The 19069-nt window shown below is 52.6% G+C and overlaps 2 protein-coding genes and 1 non-coding gene across 4 annotated transcripts in view; 2 read left to right on the top strand and 1 right to left on the bottom strand.

Moving 5' to 3' along the window:
• The window catches only part of LOC118541076 (stimulated by retinoic acid gene 6 protein-like), a 58844-nt gene extending 56920 nt beyond the window's left edge, over positions 1 to 1924 (bottom strand). For both annotated transcript variants that reach the window (XM_078061490.1, XM_036100530.2), the window contains exon 1: positions 1829 to 1924. The gene's annotated coding sequence lies outside the window, so the exon portion shown is untranslated. The remainder of the gene's footprint in view (positions 1 to 1828) is intronic.
• Positions 1746 to 18444, top strand: IGFBPL1 (insulin like growth factor binding protein like 1). The gene is made up of 5 exons (XM_036100538.2): positions 1746 to 2266; positions 11001 to 11110; positions 11784 to 11900; positions 14093 to 14251; positions 16088 to 18444. The coding sequence occupies exons 1-4, from the start codon at positions 1816 to 1818 to the stop codon at positions 14240 to 14242; spliced, it is 828 nt and encodes a 275-aa protein (XP_035956431.2). The 5' UTR covers positions 1746 to 1815; the 3' UTR covers positions 14243 to 14251; positions 16088 to 18444.
• On the top strand, positions 12933 to 13005 carry TRNAK-CUU (transfer RNA lysine (anticodon CUU)). The gene has a single exon. It is a non-coding gene; the product is annotated as a tRNA-Lys (tRNA).
• Positions 18445 to 19069: the final 625 nt, after the last annotated feature.

Raw genomic sequence — 19069 nt, 5'->3', positions numbered from 1 at the left:
CAGTGTTCCCTCTTATGCAGTATTTAATTGAAATCTGTCCCTCCATAACTACCACCCCTCATGCATGAAAACCCACCCCTCTCTCTGCTCTGGAACGTTCCACCAGAGACCTGGAGTCAGGGATTTTGTTTTCTCTCAGCCTGGATTAGGGCCTTCTATGAATGGCCTGACTGTTAAGCTTGAGATTCAAGACTATGGCGCGTTTATGGAGAAACCTCTCCTCACCTTACCTCCTCAGACTGGGACATTCATACCCACTTCAACAGCTGCTGAGTGCATGCGCCCACCCTAAGTGCTGTATAAGCTAGCCTCCCGTGTGTGCCAGCAGTGAGCAGGGGAAGTAGAACATCATGGGAACTCACTACCTATCAGACAACAGAGGTGCCTCATCCCCCTTCCCTGCCAGGAGAACTCATCTTTTTTTTTCCCCCCTATAATCTTAAGGGGCTGACAGATGTTGCCCACAGTGTTAACTGGCACTCTGGGAACCAGAGTTCATTGGGCTACTTCCGTTAAAGGAAATGGACACCAATCCAAGAAGCTTCTCCATCTCTAAGGAATCAGAAAAGGAAGAAAACTCCCCAGGGCAAATGAGAGTTAAGGAGTGACCAGGAAAAGCCATCCGTACAGCTGGGTCAGCAAGTCCCTCCCTCCATCCCATGCCTTCACTTGGCCACACATCCAACTCCAGCAATCAGGAACCCCTGGAGGTTCCTGTGTGGGTCCCCTGCCAGGGCTGGGCCAGGGATAGGATACACAGAGCCTGACTGCTGGCAGGGGCCACATGCATAAATAACTGACTGCATGCTACCATGTCTTTCCAACACCCACTCCCCACTAACCGCAGATGTGCGTCAGGACATTCATCACAGCGCTACTTGTACTAACAAAAGGACTCAAAACAACTGGCTAAATGATTGCAGTTTTTGTGCAATTAAACGCTGTGCAAAGTTTAAAAGTCTGAGGCCAATCCAAAATAGATCGCCAGATCTCATCACAACCAAAGTCCGTTTTGACTGAGAAATAAACCATGGCTTCAGTAGCATTCAGGGGAGAAAAACAATTAAACAATGCTCCATTGTTTGTACAAGTCCGATTTCAGAAATGATAAGAGGTAGGGAAACTATGGGAAATACCATAAATGGAAAAACCAAGTGCCGAGTAATGTGCAGGGCACGCCACCGTGTGTGTGTGTGTGTGTGTGTGTGTGTCTGTGTGTGTTTAAAGGGAGGAGCTATACAATCATACATGCTTTAATGGACATACAAAATTTCTGCAAAGACACAAGACTGATAATGAGCGGCCTCTTGAGGCTGGGTTGGGACACTGGGTCACAGGGTGGAACGGAAACTCTTTTCATCATTACATCCATTTGTAACCTCTGAAATTTTAAACCATATATTCTCTTTTTAAAATAAAACTTTGAAAACTACTAAACGCAAAATAAAATTACGAAGCGCATCCTTCTGGGAGGATCAAGGCACATAATATTTGGAGCTAGCCTTGGATCTGAACACCGTACAGCCCGTCACGGCGCTACCACAGCGACCTCGGGCAAGTTCCCGCCCCGAGTGGGTCTGTTTCCCCAAGAGCCCACTGGGTCTAGGAGAGCAGGTCTCGGGACATCCCTCCAGCTCGGAACCGGGGCGGCCGGGAGCCCACCCCGCCGCACAGGTCCCGGACCCCGGCAGCCGGCTGCGGCGCCCCGCGGCGGAGGCCCGGCCAATCAGCGGCCGAGAGGCGGGCGGGGTGGCGGCGCGGCGCGCGCGAAGCGCAGCGCGAAGCAGAGGCGCCGCTGCCGTCCCGAAGCAGACCATGCCACGCTCACCCTCGCTCTTCCCGCTGCTGCTGCTCCTGCTGCCGCCGCCGCTGGCCCCAGGCCTCGGGCTCCGCGCCACCGGCGGCCGGCGCCCCGAGTGCGGTCCGTGCCGGCCAGAGCGCTGCCCGGCGCCCGCGCCCTGCCCCGCGCCCGGGATCGCGGCGCGCGACGAGTGCGGCTGCTGCGTGCGCTGCCTGGGCGCCGAGGGCGCGAGCTGCGGGGGGCGGGCGGGCGCGCGCTGTGGCCCCGGCCTGGTATGCGCCAGCCGCGCCGCGGGGGCGGCGCCCGAGGGCACCGGGCTCTGTGTGTGCGCGCAGCGCGGCGCCGTCTGCGGCTCCGACGGCCGCTCCTACCCCAGCATCTGCGCGCTGCGCCTGCACGCCCGGCACGCGCCCCGCCCGCACCCTGGCCACCTGCACAAGGCGCGCGATGGCCCCTGCGAATTTGGTGAGTCCGGCTTCTGCCCCGCGGTGCTGGGGCAGGAGGAGAAAGAGGGACCCCAGCCCTCTGGAATGTGGGGCAGAGGATCCCTGCATGCACCGTGATCGACAGCCTCAGTTTTCCCGTCGGAAGCAGTTTTTCTTACCTGGCCAGGTACTCAAGGAGACTGGGACAGAAATCCACATCCTCCACCCTTCCTTACCAAGCTCATGGAGATACAAGCCCTTGAGCTGGTCAGAATTTTGGTGAACCTACTGTCTCTTTTGGTACTTAACTACCAAAAGGCCTTCAGTTACGTGCAGGCCTGCCATGTAGGCCTCCACCAGACTGGGAGTTGGGAGTGGGGGGGGGGGGGGTCCTACTGAGTGTAAGTCCCCTGGGACCAGCAGCGGGCCAGGCCAGGTGGGGTTTTTGAATGGAGAGGGAGGGAAGGTGAAGATGCTGGAGGAAGAGGAGCTCCAGACAGGGACTCAGGAATCACTGGGCGAGAACCCCAGGGTTGGGAACCTGCTGGGATTCCCACCCAGGAGAGGGATCTCCCACCCAGGACAGGTAAGACATTTGAGGACCTAAGTTCTGTAAAGATGATGGTGCCATCAGGGCCAGACCTGGGTTTTGCGGGTCTAAGCCTCATATGATTCAGCAGGTAAAGGAACGGAAATATATTCATTGCTCGGTACCTAGAAACTTAAGGTTCATTAACATCCCAGGAACGTCATGTTTGGATGCCATGTTTGCCCACCTCTTTGTGTAATTTTTAAAACTCAAACAAAAACAGACCAAAAACATTGGTAGGGGATGGCCAGTGGAGCACCCTGATGGCCCATTAGGTTTTGGAGAGCTGCCCCCATCCACACTGCCTGGAGGGAGCAGTGGAGAGTTGAGGGTGAGTGAGCTTGTGGCCGGCAAGTTCCAAGGAGCCTGGCTTGGGGTTCTGGCCTAGGCCTGGAGACCCAAGTCTAGACCTAAATGCCTACATCGGTGTAATGAATTTAGCTCCAACAGGGAAGCCTTGGGGTGGGAGACAACCTTTTCCAGGCCTTGGGTAATTTCTCATATTATTTCCCCCCAAGCATTCCACGTATGTGCAGCAGACCCAGCGGGTTGTTGGGGATGGGGCAGGAAGGCTCCTGTCCTGGGCAACACGAAACCAATGTGCTGCCCATTGAGGGGGCTGAAGCAGCCCCAGAGCACGGGAAGGTCACCATTGGCTATTCCTGGCTGGGGCTTCCAATGGAGGAAAGAGCTGGTGGGTGCTTCCCAAGCTGCTACTGGTCCCCTGAGTGATCTTGGGCAGGTCCCTGCCCTTCTCTGGGCCCCGTCAGCCCTGTGGAGCCACAGTTGAGGTCCCTTCCATTTTGAACTTTTGTTTCTGCCCTGTGGCATTTCAACAGTCCTGCCTCCTTCCTTCTGGTTCCTATCACTCCTTTTTATAATCTGCTTTCTTTAGCAGTTAATTCACAGGCAGTTCTCTTTGTCTCCAGACAAGTCACACTTACACTCCACACGCTGGAGACGCCAAGAAATGCTGACCAAGTCCCCAGAATCTAACCGGTGTGGATAGTCTCAGATGATTTCTCCCTGGAGTGATATTCTGTTCCTAAGACCGAGCCACCTTGAAGACACATGGACTAAATCTGCCATTGTGCAGAGGAGACTGAGACCCAGGGGGGCAGGGGACACAGGCAGGGTGATCAGTAAAGCCTGACCAGCACCCAGGACCCCGACGCCCTCTGTAGTGCTCTTTCAGGACAGGACTTGAGAGTGTTAAGTCAGGCAGGTGGTGGTTGCCATGGTTACCAGAGTGCGGCCAGATGGCAGATGGCAACCCCATACCCCTAATTCACTGAAAATTACCAAATGACAAGTAAACATGACAGCCCCTCCACTCTGATCTATGGGCTCTGAGGCCCACCCCAGGCACAGGCCCCGCGAGTAAAGATGTTCAAGGGGCCAAAAGGAAGGAAAGTCAGAAACTGCTTTTAATGATCCCGTTAGTGACAGGCAGCAGGCTTCCCTACGATTCAGCTCTCCTTCCCCACCCACAATTGTGTCATCTGCAGCAGCCCCGGGCACTGTGGTCCCCTGTCTTTGTGTCCTGAAATGTTTGGGTGGCCCCTGCGCTGGTGTCCTGGTGAAGCACGGAGGTGTGGACAGGGGCATCTTTCCTAGCCCAGGTGGCACCTCATTCTGTGCTGCCCCAAAGCCATCCTTTATTCAGAGGATGAAGCAGGGGTACTTTTTAACAATGCCCCCAGGGACCCTGGTGGGAGGGAAACGGCTGAGTCCTAGCAGCAGCTGTTCTGCTTCAATATTGTTAATAAAATCACCCCTCGCCAGCTCTCACCTACCCTTCAGTAAGCGAGCACCTGACTTAGACTGAATGAGACCTCCGTAAATATCAGGTTCCACACAGGGTGGGAAGTGTTCTCTGAAACCATTTTCGGGCTTAAATTCTGACCTTTTCCTATGCTCTGAAATTCCCCCCAAACGCCTAATAATGAGGGCAATCCTTTGATTAACACATTGAATGAAGACTCGCCCTGTTTCCACGTATGAATCATTCTTTACTGTTGGAAATCGCCCTTGCATCCCATCTTCTTACTCAATTTTCACAACTACCCTGGCCAGATCTCACTCCCATTTAACAGAAGGGAAAACTGAGGCACACAGAAGGGAATTCCCTGGAGCTGCGTGCCTAGCTCCTAGCTGAGGTGGGGCCCCAGCCTGGGTTTGCCTGGCCCTTTTTAGACGGAGCCATGCACCTCTAGCCCGATGGCCACCTGATTAGGAAGAGGCTGCAAACTGGCCACCCTTGAATCCTGAGGGTTTCTCCGTCCGGATCCACCTTCCTGTTTTCCCCCCAAGGCTTGTTGCTGGCCCCCCTGCTTGGCACTGGGGGACGGCTCCTGAGAGGAACGGGGATGGCTTCACAGAAGGGAAAATATCTGAGCGGAACCTTTAAGGACTTGTAGAAAATTCTTGGGGAGAAAGGGGGATGGGGAGGTAAGAGCAGGTAGGGGAGATCCTGTGGTGGGTGTGACCCTGGGCTGCTGGGCAGCTCCCCAGGGGGATGGTTGGGGAAGGGGGCGAGGCCCAGAGCGGCTTGGGGCAGGGCCGGGGCCAGCCTCGAGCGCCAGGCTGAGGGATGCAGCTTCGCTCGGTACTAAGTTATTGGTTTCTTTTCTTTGCTGTAAGGTGGCATGGCGTTCTTGTTGCTGCTGTCATTATTTTAAGAGGCTGTGTTGTTCCGTGCGTGCCCCCGACCGGTGGCTAACGTGGGGAGGGGGCTGGGATCCTGCAGGCAGCAGGTTGAGAGCGTGTTTTGAATGCTAGATTAGGTAGGAACAGGGTCCCGGGCCCCCCCAAAGCTTCAGTGAGCTCTTGAGATCCTGAATCTTAGAAAATTCACCTCCCTCCGTTGACATTCCAGCTCCACCGCAGTCTGTGCGAGGCGCGTGTTACCAGGTAACCAGGAGAGGCTGCGAGCGCCACTTTGTGAGAAGGACAAAGAAGGGGGGGGCCTCGTGCTCAAAAGCCTTTCATGCCGAGGGAGGGGCTGTGAGGCACGGGCTGCAGGGAGCCGGATTAAGCTGTTTCTCCTTCCACATCGGAACATGACTATTAGCATAAATTATCAGGGCTGCTCAATGCGTTGGTGATTAAACTCTTTGGTTGTGCACTTCTTTGTACAAGCAGATGGGGTCCTGGGGGATGACTTTTGATATTCTTTCTTTCCTGGGTACCATTAACTTGAAAGAAACCTCAGAGGCATTTGGGAAGATCTTTCATTCTGGGCGTCAAGGACATATCTAGTTGATGGTGTGTGTATGGGGGGGCGTTGGGGACAGATCACCGCACACTATAATAATGCTGTCGGCCCCTCCCACTCGTACAGACCCGCACGGTCAGTAATTCAGTCACATTCATCCTCAGCAGTCACTGTCTTCATTTGCAGACCAGGAGGAAATGGTTAACGGCTTGCCCAGGCTCCCGTGGTTGGCACCGGGACCCCAGCGCTACCTCTGTGGGTGCACACGTGGGTGACCGTTCTGTTACCTGCTGGGTGGATCGGTGCCCTCCCAGCTTTTCTCGAGCTGTTGCTGGCATGGACAGAAGGAAACAAAGTATTTAGCAAGGCAGAGCTAGAGAGACCACAGACTGGGCCCACCAGGCACCATCCTCCCTCTTGAAATCCACGTTGCTCTTGTCACACGCAGGTAGAAAAGAAAGTGTGGCAGTTCGGGCAGTAGTGAGGCGAGAGGCTGTGCCCCGGGCTCGCCAGAATGAGGGCTGCGGGCGTGGCTCTGGAGGAGGCCAGGCACTTCCAGGAGATTCCCCGTGGGGTAGCACAGCCTGCCAGGTCCTCGGGTCTCTCTGTGGGAGAGAGAGTTTGACTCAGCTGTGATTTTTTACAGTTTGCAAGGGGTCTTGCTCTGTTTTACAGTTTGCAAGGGTCTGTAAACCCCTTGCAAACTGTAAAACTGTGGAAGAGCCGTTTGACTCACAGCTGTGATTTATTACAGTGACAGGAGACAAAGCAAACAGCAAAGGGAAAAGCGGCTCATGGGGTAAAGACAGGGAAAACCAGGCGCGAACTTCCCCGCGCCTCTCCCAGCGGATCACACGGGACACCCTGAGTCCCCCAGCAGTGCCTGGTGACAACACGTGTGAGTGTTGCAAGGGGTCTTGTAGCTCTTCCTCCCAATAGCCTATGGAGAGGGGAGGGGTGAGGAAAAAGCCCATTTTAAAGAAGAAGAAACTGAGACCGCGTCACAGCATTGGTGTGGCAGAGACAGGATTTGAACCTGGGTCCGTCCTGCCCGTGGTAGTCATGACGTTGAGTACCCCAGCACCACATTCAAATGAGCCCTTGGGGACAGCAGGATTGGGAATGTCCTGCAAGTATAAACAATGTATCACCCATTTAATAGTGTCTTCAGGAGAACTGCTCCTTGGGGGGTGATGTTTGGAGGGTTTTTTCCTGTGTAGAAGAGTAAACAGAGCAGGCCTGAGACTCTGTCCTTAGAAGGGCCTGCTGGCCAGATTGACCCTTGGCTGGTGTCTGGGGATTTGGGGACAGTTCCCACCATCCCCTCAGTGATAAGAGTGACTCTTGGCCTGAGCTGTTTGGGCCAACACCACGGTTTATGCTGCACGCCTGCTTTCCTTCCGGGACCCTGGAATTTTGGTACGTGCTGAGCAGAGGGGGCCCTGGTGACCTGCCCCCAACAAAAATCCCGGGCTCAAAGTCTCCAGTGAGCCTCCCTCGGATGGCGTCTCACACGTGTTGTCACCAGACACTGCTGGGGGATTCAGGGTGTCCCATGTGATCCGCTGGGAGAGGCGCGGGGAAGTTCGCGCCTGGTTTTCCCTGTCTTTACCCCATGAGCCGCTTTTCCCTTTGCTGTTTGCTTTGTCTCCTGTCACTGTAATAAATCACAGCTGTGAGTCAAACTGCTGAGGCCTGTGAGTCCTCCTAGCAAATCACTGAACCTGGGGATTGTCTTGGGGCTCCCCAACACAGTCCCTAAAGAACTCTTTCTTGTTCTGGAATGGAATCCATACAGACAACAAATATTTCACTTTAAAACTCAGTGAAGTGTTGATGGAATCAGGGTCCCTGGGTTTGAGTCCCTGCTCCTCCAGGCACTTCACCTTTCCGAGCCTTGGTTTTCTCGTCTGTAAAATGGGGATAAAAGCACCTGCTTAGCAGGGTAGGTATAAGGACGAAAGGAGCAGTGTACATGGAATTGTCATCTAAGTAGAAAGCAAGACTCTTTGGGACAAACAAAGCTCAGAGCCAGAGCCTGGGCTCAAAGCCTTGCCCAACCATCTAAACCCGAGTAACCCTGACTAGCTGCACCGCTGGTGAAATTGCTGGAAAGATGGAATGGGTTAATCCCTGTGAGCAGACTAGAGTGCCTAGCACACAGCGAGCTCTCAGAATTAGGTGGTGGCATTTATTACCATTATTACCGTGATGATGATGATGGCTGATTATGAAGAGCTATTATGGATAAAAATATTTTAAATTTAAAAGTGGATATGTTAACATTAAAACCAGATTACTATGACAAAGAGAAGCATGAAGAAATTTTTTGAGATGAACTGGACTCTTCTAGATCTTGGTTGTGGCGGTGGTTACATGACCGTAGGCATTTGTCAAAACTCAAGAGCTGCACTCCACAAGGAGTAAATGTGCTGTATGTCAATTTTAAAATAAATAAAAATCTGAATGTTATTTTGTCATTGAAAGCTGGGGGCTCTTTTGTCAAAGAAGTAATATTTTCTGCCACAAGAAAATCCACAGTAGCAAAGACAGCATTTCCAAGACAGTCTTTAAAAGAGGGAGAGGGAAATTCTAGGAGGGAGAATGTTGAAATGTGATTTACTGGTTTATTCATTTAGGCCTGAAAGGGATTGATGAAATCTCATTTAAAATTTATGACTTTACATGAATGAAAGTAAAACATGTTGATCGAGTGTCCCTCTGGAATCCATTGAGGGCTTTGGAATAAGATATGGTTCTGATTGTTCCCCCAGCGAGCCATTTGAGGACTGTTGGGCTCCGGGGGAGTGGATGTTGGCGGGAGGGTGTGGATAAATTAGACTCTTTGTCATGTTGCAGATGGGGCCCCTGCTGGAGAGCAGGGGTGTTGTGGTTCTTTGTGGCAGTTTGCAGGTGGCGGGGATGCTTTGGGCAATGTTAGAAGCCTTAGGACCTTGGTTCAGTAGAGGGCTTTGGCTACACTCAGTGTTGTGGGTATGTGGAGCCATGTGCTTGGGGGGCAATCAAATGGGCACAACTGAAGGAGTGGGCTCATCAGGCTGAGGGGGAAGAGAGCAGCCTGGGGGTAGGGAGCATAGTGTCTGTATTCAGTGGAGGCCAATGGGGCACCCAGGGGGCTGCAGGGCTCCAGTGAGGTGGCCCTGGGATCAACATGTGGGGGTTACAGGAAGGTAGGTTTTAGCTCCAGATGAAGGAAGACAAGCTTCCTTACTAGCAGAGCTCTCCTAGGATGGAAAGACCTGGCTCTGTAGGTAGTAAGCTCTCTGTCAGTGGAGGCATGCAAGTGGATGCTAGCTGAACACATCAGATGGTCAGGCACAGGATCTTGGGGAGTTGGTCCCCTCCGGTTTGAGACTCTGGTTCTAAGACAATTTTCCAGAGATCTTTTTTGGCACCAGCTTGACAAGGTCTGTCTGGAGGGGCCAGACCAGTCTTATTTCTGTGCCCTTTCACTCCTGTCCCTATCCCTCCTCCTGCAGCCTTCTCCCTCCCTCCCTTTGCTCTCTTTTTTTATTGCAGCTGGACCCAGGCAGGCAAAGGCCCCTTCCCTCTCCAGGGCCATCCATGAGTCACACGGCAAAGTCCCAAGAGTGTAGACCCTGCAGTTTGATGGCTGGAGAAGGAATGTGTTTGCTCCTTATTTGCCATGTGTTTCTTCATCTAGTCATCTGTTTAGCAGACATGCTTCTGGGGCCCACTTACATGTCCTGTTAACTTAAACCATTGCGCTCATACTCATCACATGGTAAGATCAGCTCAACAGCCCAGCAAGCAGGGGGTATTATCCCCATCTTACAGATGAGCAAACCCAAGCAGGGAGGACCCCCCCGCCCCGAGGCCTCCCCACTGCATCTTGTCCAAGACACTGCTGGACTAGATGCAGGGATGGGCCCTGCTGCTGTCTGGTCCAGCGGAGGCTGGCGGGCACACCTGGGCTGCCAGCAAGCTGTCCTCCAGCAGCTCACACGGGCGCAGACGCCCTGGTCCTGGACTAGGACACATACCCTAACCCTCCAGGTCCTGCAGGAGGGGGAGCATCCCCTGTGGGGTTGGGGGGGGTGCCTTCCATGCGGTGCAGGCAGGTCCACTGAGGGACCAGGTGGAGGGCCTGAACGCCGAGGTGGCCGGACTTGATTCTTGGAGCGCCAGCGTGAGCAGAGCAAGTGGGGGGCACCGGGAGGAGGGCGGTGTGGGGTGTCAGCTAAGCACTTCTAACTCAGATGCCTGCAAGGTCGCCGTCCCAGCCAGCCCACACCCTCCCTCGCCTTTCTGTAATGTGCTGGCAGCCTCCAGCCGCCCTGCTTGGGGACGGCCATCCCGGGAGCGACCCCTCTCTCCGGTGTCCTCGGACCCAGTGCTGGCTTGCGGGGGGGCGGTGGAGGGGAGGCCGCTCGGAGCCTGCAGGTCTGTGATATGCAAACGAGCGTCTGGCCCGGCCGCGGAGGGGGGCGTCTGGGCGGTGTGCCGGCAGCTGTTCTGCGGGGCCTGTTCTTTGAACCGCCCCGCGTGCGAGGAGGAAAGCCCATCTGTTCGAAGACTTGGCGTTGGTGAGGTGACACCAGCCCCTCCTGAGCCACTCCGTGTCTCGAGGAGCTGAGCTGCAAGCAGATGGCCCCCGGGGTCCTGGGCGGGAGTGTGACGAGACCCAGGCTCTGCCACAGACGTGGCGGGTGGTTCGGGAAGCCGCCTTGCCCCTCCAGATCGCAGCTTTCCTGTTCGTAGAACAAAGGCGATGGATGAGGAAGCATGGAGGCATCCCTCCGGGTCTGAGGGAAACATGATTCGCCGCCTCCGCGTGTGCTCTTTGTGCGTGGAGAGCTTTCCTCTGCTGCGGCCCCCCTCACGGGGGACCGTGCCCGCAGGCTCTCTGCAGGCCGGGGATTTTAGACGTGGGGTGCTTGGGACCTGGCAGGGTAAAGGTTGTGACCCCCTGTCTTCCTCCTCCAGCTCCTCTGGTCGTCACGCCACCCCGGAGTGTTCACAACGTCCCCGGGGCCCAGGTGAACCTGTCCTGTGAGGTGAGGGCTGTGCCCACCCCTGTCGTCACGTGGAGGAAGGTATTTACGTCCAAGAATTCCGTGTGCGTGCGTGGGTGCGTGCACGTGTGAGAGAGAGAGGTGTTTCTTGTGTGTTTATGTGTGTGTTATATGTGGCGCAGAGGGTTTTAAAAAGAGATCTTACAAGTCACTCTTCTTCCTTCAGGTTTATGCCTCAAAACTTTTACCCCAAAGCTCTGCCCAGAGCAGGGGAGTCGCCATCCTTCTTTGTGCCATTTGCTCCCTCAGCCACTTAGCTGTCCAGAAAGTTCATCTATTTATCTAGCCTGGATCCACTGGAACGAAGTTAGAGCCTACTTCACGGGATCTGGGTTTTAGAAAGACTATCCAAATCCGATTCCAAAATTAGATCTTCCTGCAGATCAATTTTTGAGAGACTGGCGTGGATCACAGCATATGTTGTCCACCTATGTCCGCAGCCCCCAGAAGGGCGGGGAAACTCTGAACCGCCTCTGAGATGGTGGTGGTGTCTACATCATTACTGTCCAGCAGGGGGTGCTGTCTGCACGGACATTTAGGTTTATGAAGCCACTGACGTTTTAATAGGAATAAGAGGTGCCAGGGCTTGGCCTTTGAGTCAGTAGGAAGATGAAGACAGCAAGGATGTCTGTGGTGTGGTTCTTACCCAGAGATGCTTTTTCTAAACCACTCCTGGTTGTTCTGTCCTCTGTAGGTCACACAGTCTCCTGAGGGTACCCAGGTGCTGGAGGACCTGCCTGGGGACCACGTCAATATCGCTGTCCAGGTGCAAGGGGGCCCTTCTGACCACGAGGCCACAGCCTGGGTTTTGGTGGGTATCTCATTTGTTTAGGATTAGTGGCTGTTATTGACTGGCCGTTACAAAGCACCCTTTATATTTCTATAGCACATTACACATTTCAAAGCTGTTCTTATCTCTTTTTGGTTGGACCCTACACTAACTGTGAGGGAAGTTTAACCCCCGAGAGCATAAGTGATCCTTAGTGGTGGTCAGAATTATGGCCCCAGAAAGATGTCCATGTCCTAATCCCTGGAATCTGTGGATATGTTATATGCAAGAGGGGATTAAGGTTGCAGATGGAGCTAAGGGTGCTCATCAGCTGACTTTAATAAGGAACTTATCTTGGATTATCTGGGTGGGCCCAGTATAATCACAAGAGCCCTTTAAATGCTGAAGAGGGAGGGATGGGGTGGCTGGGTGATAGACATTGGGGAGGGTATGTGCTATGGTGAGCGCTGTGAATTGTGCAAGACTGTTGAATCACAGAAATGTACCTCTGAAACAAATAATGCAGTGTATGTTAAGAAAAAAAAAAGAGGATAGCAGGAGGGGAAGAATGGGGGGGGAGTCGGAGGGGGAGACAAACCATGAGAGACGATGGACTCTGAAAAACAAACTGAGGGTTCTGGAGGGGAGGGGGGTGGGAGGATGGGTTAGCCTGGTGATGGGTATTAAGGAGGGCACGTTCTGCATAGAGCACTGGGTGTTATGCACAAACAATGAATCATGGAACACTACATAAAAAACTAATGATGTAATGTATGGTGATTAACATAATAAAAAAAATTTCTCAAAAAAAAAGTCATAAATGCTGAAGAGGGAGGCAGGAGGGAAGGAGCCAGAGAGATGGCCGCATGGGAAAGACACGAGCCACCATCTCCGGCTTTGAAGATGGAGGAAGAGGACCGCGAGCCCAAGAATGCAGGCAGCCTCTAGAATGGGAAAGGCAAGAAATGGATTTTCCCCTGGGGCCCCTAGGAAGAAGGCAGCCGGGCTGATAGCTTCATTTTAGCCCCCTGATTCCCACTGGGACTTCTGACCTCGAGAACTAAATATAGGGGTGCCTGGCTGGCTCAGTCGGTAGAGCGTGTGACTCTTGTTCTCGAGGTTGTGAGTTTGAGCCTCACGTTGGGCATAGAGATTGCTTAAAAATAAAATATTTGATAAGTTTTTTTTTAAAAAGGCACCAAATATAATAAATGTGTGTTGTTTTAAGCCATGAAGTGGTAATGAGTTATAGCAGCCCTAGGAGACCACTACGCTCGCCCCCAAGACCACGGGGCTGAGAAAGAGGGAAGACAGCACACTGGTGTCCCCCCTCGGGGCTCTGCTGTGCCACTTGCAGCAGCTTAACTAAGTCACGGGAATGCCATGTGTTTGAAAGAGGGAGGGAGGGACGGGGGTCCACGTTGGGCTAGTCACTCTGCCTCTTGAGCTTCAGTGTCCCCAGTCGGAGGAGGAGGGCCTTGGACTGCACATGGTCCGAGGGCCCTGTCACCCAACAGTCTGTGACTCACTGCCAGTCTCCTGTAATATCAGGGTAACGGCGCTCCCCGTGGCCCGCAGTCGGCGTGAGTTCCACACGATCGTGTGCATACCCCCTGCCCAGGCTGCACGGTGGACAGAGGTCATCATGCCGAGGAGAGGAGGGAGCTGGTGTGGGTGTGGTTGCGCTCTGCAGGGCCATGAGGACAGGCTGCTCGAGGACGGCCGGTCGGTGTCCGCCTCACTTCACTCCCGTCTATGCCAGGGTTGGTGACTTCTCCGCCCAGCTCGGAGCCTTGGAATGCAGCCGGGTCCGTGTGGCTTTTTCCAAATCAAGCACCTTCCCCTCTTGATTACAAGAAGGCGTAGGGGGAAATGTTCTCTCTGGTGTTATTTTGTAAGGCTGTCTCCATTGGGAGCACTTGTGGGCCATTCCTTGGTCAGTCGATTTTTGCTCGTTTAACTTGCAGTATTTTCCTTGTGAGGTGTACCTGTCACCGTCAATAAAAGGACCAGGTAGCTCACAGTGAAAGGTAGGGATGCAAAGGAAACATTAAAATGAGATCCACCGTAGAGAGGGTACAGAGAAGAAAATTTAACTCTTTCTTGGCAACCAAGGCAAGAAGAGAAATAGTGAGCCCTATCTTATTTTGAAAAATAAGTGTTCAGACGTATCTTAGGAACTAAATAAGGAAGTGATTTTGCCTTGCCATAAACTTGCCTATTTTTACTTCTAGATCAAGCCTCTGAGAAAGGAAGATGAGGGAGTGTACCTGTGTCATTCAACCAACGCAGTTGGGGAGGCTCAGTCCCACGGCACGGTGACGGTTCTAGATCTGAGTAAATACACAGCCCCCCACCTCCCAGCTCCAGACGACCACATGTGATGGAGTCAGGTACATATTATATATTTATACACCTGTGTCACAAGAGATTGAGGTGGCTTATAAGATGTATAGTAACAAAGAAGAAAAATACATCAATCAAAACCAGAGGAATACCAAACAGGAGTTAGGAACGTACTACACTTAGCAGGTGGAATCTCTAGTATGTTCAACACTCATACCACTCCGGGCCTCCCACCTGGCGTGCAAACACAGGAGCTGGGAACGTTGTGGGTGTCCATAGGTAGGAAAGACCAGTTGTCTCTTTCTGTTTCTGAAGCTGAACAGAATATTTCCTTCAAGCCCTAGAGGGCAGAGAGAGAGCAGACGTCACTGTGACAGCACCCGTGTGAGAAGGAGACAGTCTGAGCTCCATTTGCTGTCCCCAGGTTTGTCCTCGTTGGCAGCTCTGCTGTCTCCAGGCCTCGCCTCCCTGTCCTCAGCACCGCACGTGCTTAGCAGCGTGTCCGGGAGAATCTGCATCTCCCCTGGCCCCTCGGCTCTTATAGCCCCCCCTACCCGGGTGAGAGCTGGGGTTGCATCTGTCCCCTGCCCACAGGTCGGCCATGAACCTAGGAAACGAGCCCCTTAATTAGCCAGCTTGGGCTGCGTCACAACCCCTGGAGCTGGCTGGTGCACAGCCACCAACATTTGTCTTGCTCACATTCCTTGTCACGTGGCCGGTCGGCTGGCTGTGTGTCTGCTCCATGTGTCCTGTCACACTGGGACCCAGCTGGAGGAGCAATCCCAGTGTGCAGAAGGTCCATTCTTGTGGTGGAGGGGATGAGCGAGACACTGAGCCAGGTACACAGTCTCATTTAAAGATTCTGCTCCAGGGGCGCCTGGGTGGCTCAGCTGGTTAGGTGGCCAACTCTTGATTTCAGCTCAGGTCACGATCCCAAGGTCGTGGGATCAAGTCACATATCAGGCTTCCTGCTCAGCGGGGAGTCTGCTTCTCCCTCTGCCCCCCACCCCCGCTCGTGCTCACACACGTTTTCTCTCTCGCAAAAATAAATAAATCTTAAAAAAAAAAAAAAATACAAGAAGTGCAGTGTTAAGGAAGCGAGGGGCGTGTGCGAGTTTGAGGCGAGAGAAGTGGCTTAGAAGTGGGGAAAGCAAGGGAGATGTCGCTGAGGAAGTGGCATGGTGGATGAAGTAGTTAGAGCTCCTGGACGCAGGCATGGAAATAGGTGGGAAATCCTCAAGTAGGAGTGGAGGTAGGAGATGGTTCTTTAAGTTGCCCTCCTGATACTCTTTGCTTTTTATAGTTGTTATATCATGTACCAGGACTTTTGTTCTGCACACTTGTGTGCGTATATATGTATGTACCTATGTATGTGTGTCTGTATACATATTTCATGTTTTAAATATGTATACATTTTTTAAGTATATATATAATTTAAAAACACACACACACAATGATACCAGGCTATGAATGTAGTCTGTTATAGAGGAGTTTTCAAAAGAGAGCCACAAAGAATCATGAAATTTTAAGACCATTGCCACATAGGTCTTCAGTTCCCCCTACAACATGCAGTACTGGCCAGCTCTTGCTTGCTTACCTCCAGTGTTGTGGAGCTCACTACCACCAGACATCCATCTTTGGGTTTTCCAGTAGTTGAAAGTTCTTCCTTGTATTAAGCTGGATGCTGCCTCCGTGAAATGTGCACCCAGCGGTCCCACATGAACTTCGTGGACACCCCAGGGCCCCTCTGCTCCTCACCAGCACTACCCCTGGCCAGGAAGATTTAGGGTTAAGGATCATTTCCCCCACCTTCCATTTACCACATAGTTGATTGTGACAGAGCAGGCTTCTTTCCTCTCATCCTTTTCTCTCTTTCCTTCTAGGGTCTTAGAAACGTTGATGACAGGATGTTGGAAGAATCAAGTCACGCATCGTTTTCCTTGTGAAGAGTTGGAGAAACTGTGTTTGTAGATGACCCCTTTTGTATGTTTTTCAAATTAGATGCAAACTAGATTCCTATGCAGATGTAGTTTTTAGCAGGGCAAGCATTGGGAAACCAGACTGCATGTGGCTTTTTTATACTTTTGAAAGGAATTGCTCTGTGAGAATTCTTTTTTAACCTAACCTCTCCCAGGAAAGGTCACCTGATGGTATGTTTGTAATTCTAAAGGGCTGGAACAAGAAGGCCTGTGTCAGCCGTGAGTCTTTACCTCGTTTCTCTGTGACTGATCAGTGTGTGTTGTAGGAGGAGGGGGTAGGGCCACGCCGTCCTCTGCCTGCTGACTTGCTGTGTGTCCCCTCTCTGGGCCTTTGTCTCCTCACCTGGGAATGCAGCGTTTGGACTAGAGGTTACCCGTGTCCTGTTGAGCCCTGCCATCCTAGAGTAAGATGGCCCTGTGGGAAAAATAGGGGAGGTATAGTCTTAGCATCCCTTTTAAGTTCCCTCCAAAACAGTTGCCGTGGCTTCATGCTAGGCTGTGGAGCTGGCCATAGCTCTTCCTTCCCTGCCATTTTCCCACCTTAAAGAGATGGAGTCCTTGGCTGGGTGTTTGGGGACCAAGATGTCCACTTGTCAGCAAGCTCAGTGTTCTCTAACCAGGTGGGCAGTGGACCCCTGGCTTCTGGGCATCAAACTGAGGAAAGGGGGTCAGAGGCTTCTTTCTCTGGGCTGTGGGATTAGAGTGTAGTAGAATACCTTTTACTTGGAGAGGTTTTGACCTTACCCAGGAATAAGGCTTTCTTTTCTTTTTTCTTTTTCTTTCTTTCTTTTTCTCTTTCTCTCTCTCTCTTTTTCTCTTTCTTTCTTTCTCTCTTTCTCTTTCTTTCTTTTCTTTCTCTCTGTCTCTCTCTCTTTCTTTCTTTCTTTCAAGAAGAGTACTTAATATTTGGTGAAAAAATAGACCCCCCTAGGTGATTCAAATTTGTTTTTAAGTCAGAATTGGAATCTCATTTGTGTCTTGTCCTTCAAGTTCATGAAGCGCTTTTCCATCTGTGGTCACTCCCAACTCCAGGACGGCAGGCAGGGCGAGCATAGATGTCCCTCCCCCTTTGCAGAGGAAGAAACCAGGCTCTGAGAGGGAGGCGCTGAGAAGGACGGGAACTCAGGGCACCTGGCCCTGGTTGGCACCCTTCCCACGCTGCTGCTCGGGTAATCTCCTAGCTGTGGAAAGGAAGGTCCTGCCTGTTCCAGAGGCCCTGGGGATCTTACCAAGGTCCCGCTCAGCTTCTACAGCACACTCCCAGGCCACTCCCACTGAGCATGACATTCTGGAATCCTTTTTGGAATTAAATTTTCTGCCTTTGAGCCTGGCCATTACATATCTGAAATAGTGCGGTGGTATCACCCTCATGTACTACATGGCAGGAGCATGGCCTGGGAATCTGGAAACATGAGGTCCATTTGGGAATTCATCCCTGGCTTGCTGCCTGACTCCGAGCAAGTCCCCTTCACCTTCTGGACCACAGTTTTCCTCATCTGAATAAGGGAACGAAACTAGATGGGTGGTTTGCAAACTAAAACATCGGGTCCCCTTTCTTTGAATAAGATCAGAGCTGAAACTGGTTGACTGGAAACTGTGCTTGTCTGTTGGAGGTTGGGGCTGCAGGGGACCCGCTCACACCCCCCCTTCTCAGCACCCCCGACGCCCTCCCCACTCTGCCCCCTGCCCTACCACGGGGGTTTCTGTATCCAGGGTCTGCAGCTAAGTCTTCTGGGGTGTGAATAGTTAGGAGAAGACTTGCTTGGTAAGGCACTTAGTGAAACTGTCAGGAGAAGCAGGGATGTTACGGCCTTGGAGAAGGTACTAGAACAATCCTGCATCTGCTGATAGGCACATTCAGCGAAAATCACTTGACCCACCTCACATGTGCCCAGTCACAGTTGGAGAGCTGGGTCTAGACGCAGAGAGCAGGGCAGATGGAGCGCTTGGGTGCCAGAGCTGAACATCGAAACCACGGGAGGCTGGGTTCGCAGGGTAAGGATGTGCAAAATAATAATAATCATGAATGCTCTCCAAAATTTTCACCAAAACCAAAAAGGCAGAAAAACAGAATTGTTCCAACCTCATGACTTTTCAACCAGGGGAGCCCCAGACCCCTCCAGGGGCTGAGAGCACTGTGCTCTGGTTTTTGCCCTTCAGAAACATGGTGCCCCAGAGCCTGTGTTTTCTGCCCTATTGTCATAAATGTGATGATGTCACATGACCCCTGCATCTGAAAATAAATGTTTTTAAAGACAGTCTTCGTGGTTTCGTGGTCTCTCTGTCCTTGGAACACTGCTGTGGGTGGGAGCAGGGCCCACCAATATGTCTCCAGCACCCCTGACACATCTTGCCCTTTTCTTGCCCATCTCAGCTACTTCAGCCCAATGCTCCTTCCCCCCTCACACCTGGGTTCTGGTCACAGCCCCACCTGGACACCTGACTCACAATTTTTAACTAGTCCTTATTGCCTCCTGCTGGCCTGATCCTTCTAACTCCCTCAGAACTTGTGTCTCCCACTGGATACACATCCCAGTATTTCACTGACTCAGAGAACTGCGCCCTCTGTCATTTCCCACATGCACACGGAGGCCAGAAGGGTTTAGAAATCAATACAAAGGAGGGTGAGACTCAAGTGGGGAGGAGTGGGATGAGGTTGCAGTCCTGCCAGGCAGCACAAGGTGATCAGAGCAGGGGGAAATCTGAGAAGACTTCCTGGAAGAGGAGGCATCTGAACTGGGGATTGGAGTGGGTAGGGGGGATTCTGGGCTAGGGAAACAGCATGCGGAAGGAGCAGGGAAGGAGAGGTGCAGGGTAGCTTGTGAAGGGGAGTCGTGACCTGTGGTGGTTGCCAGGAGCTGTAGTGGTGGGTGGGGGAGAGTGGTT

Source organism: Halichoerus grypus, chromosome 14, assembly GCF_964656455.1.
Source record: "Halichoerus grypus chromosome 14, mHalGry1.hap1.1, whole genome shotgun sequence".
NCBI classification, from domain to species: Eukaryota; Metazoa; Chordata; class Mammalia; order Carnivora; family Phocidae; genus Halichoerus; species Halichoerus grypus.
The sequence above is the reverse complement of the archived record's forward strand: the minus strand, read 5'-3'. Positions and strand labels throughout refer to the sequence as shown.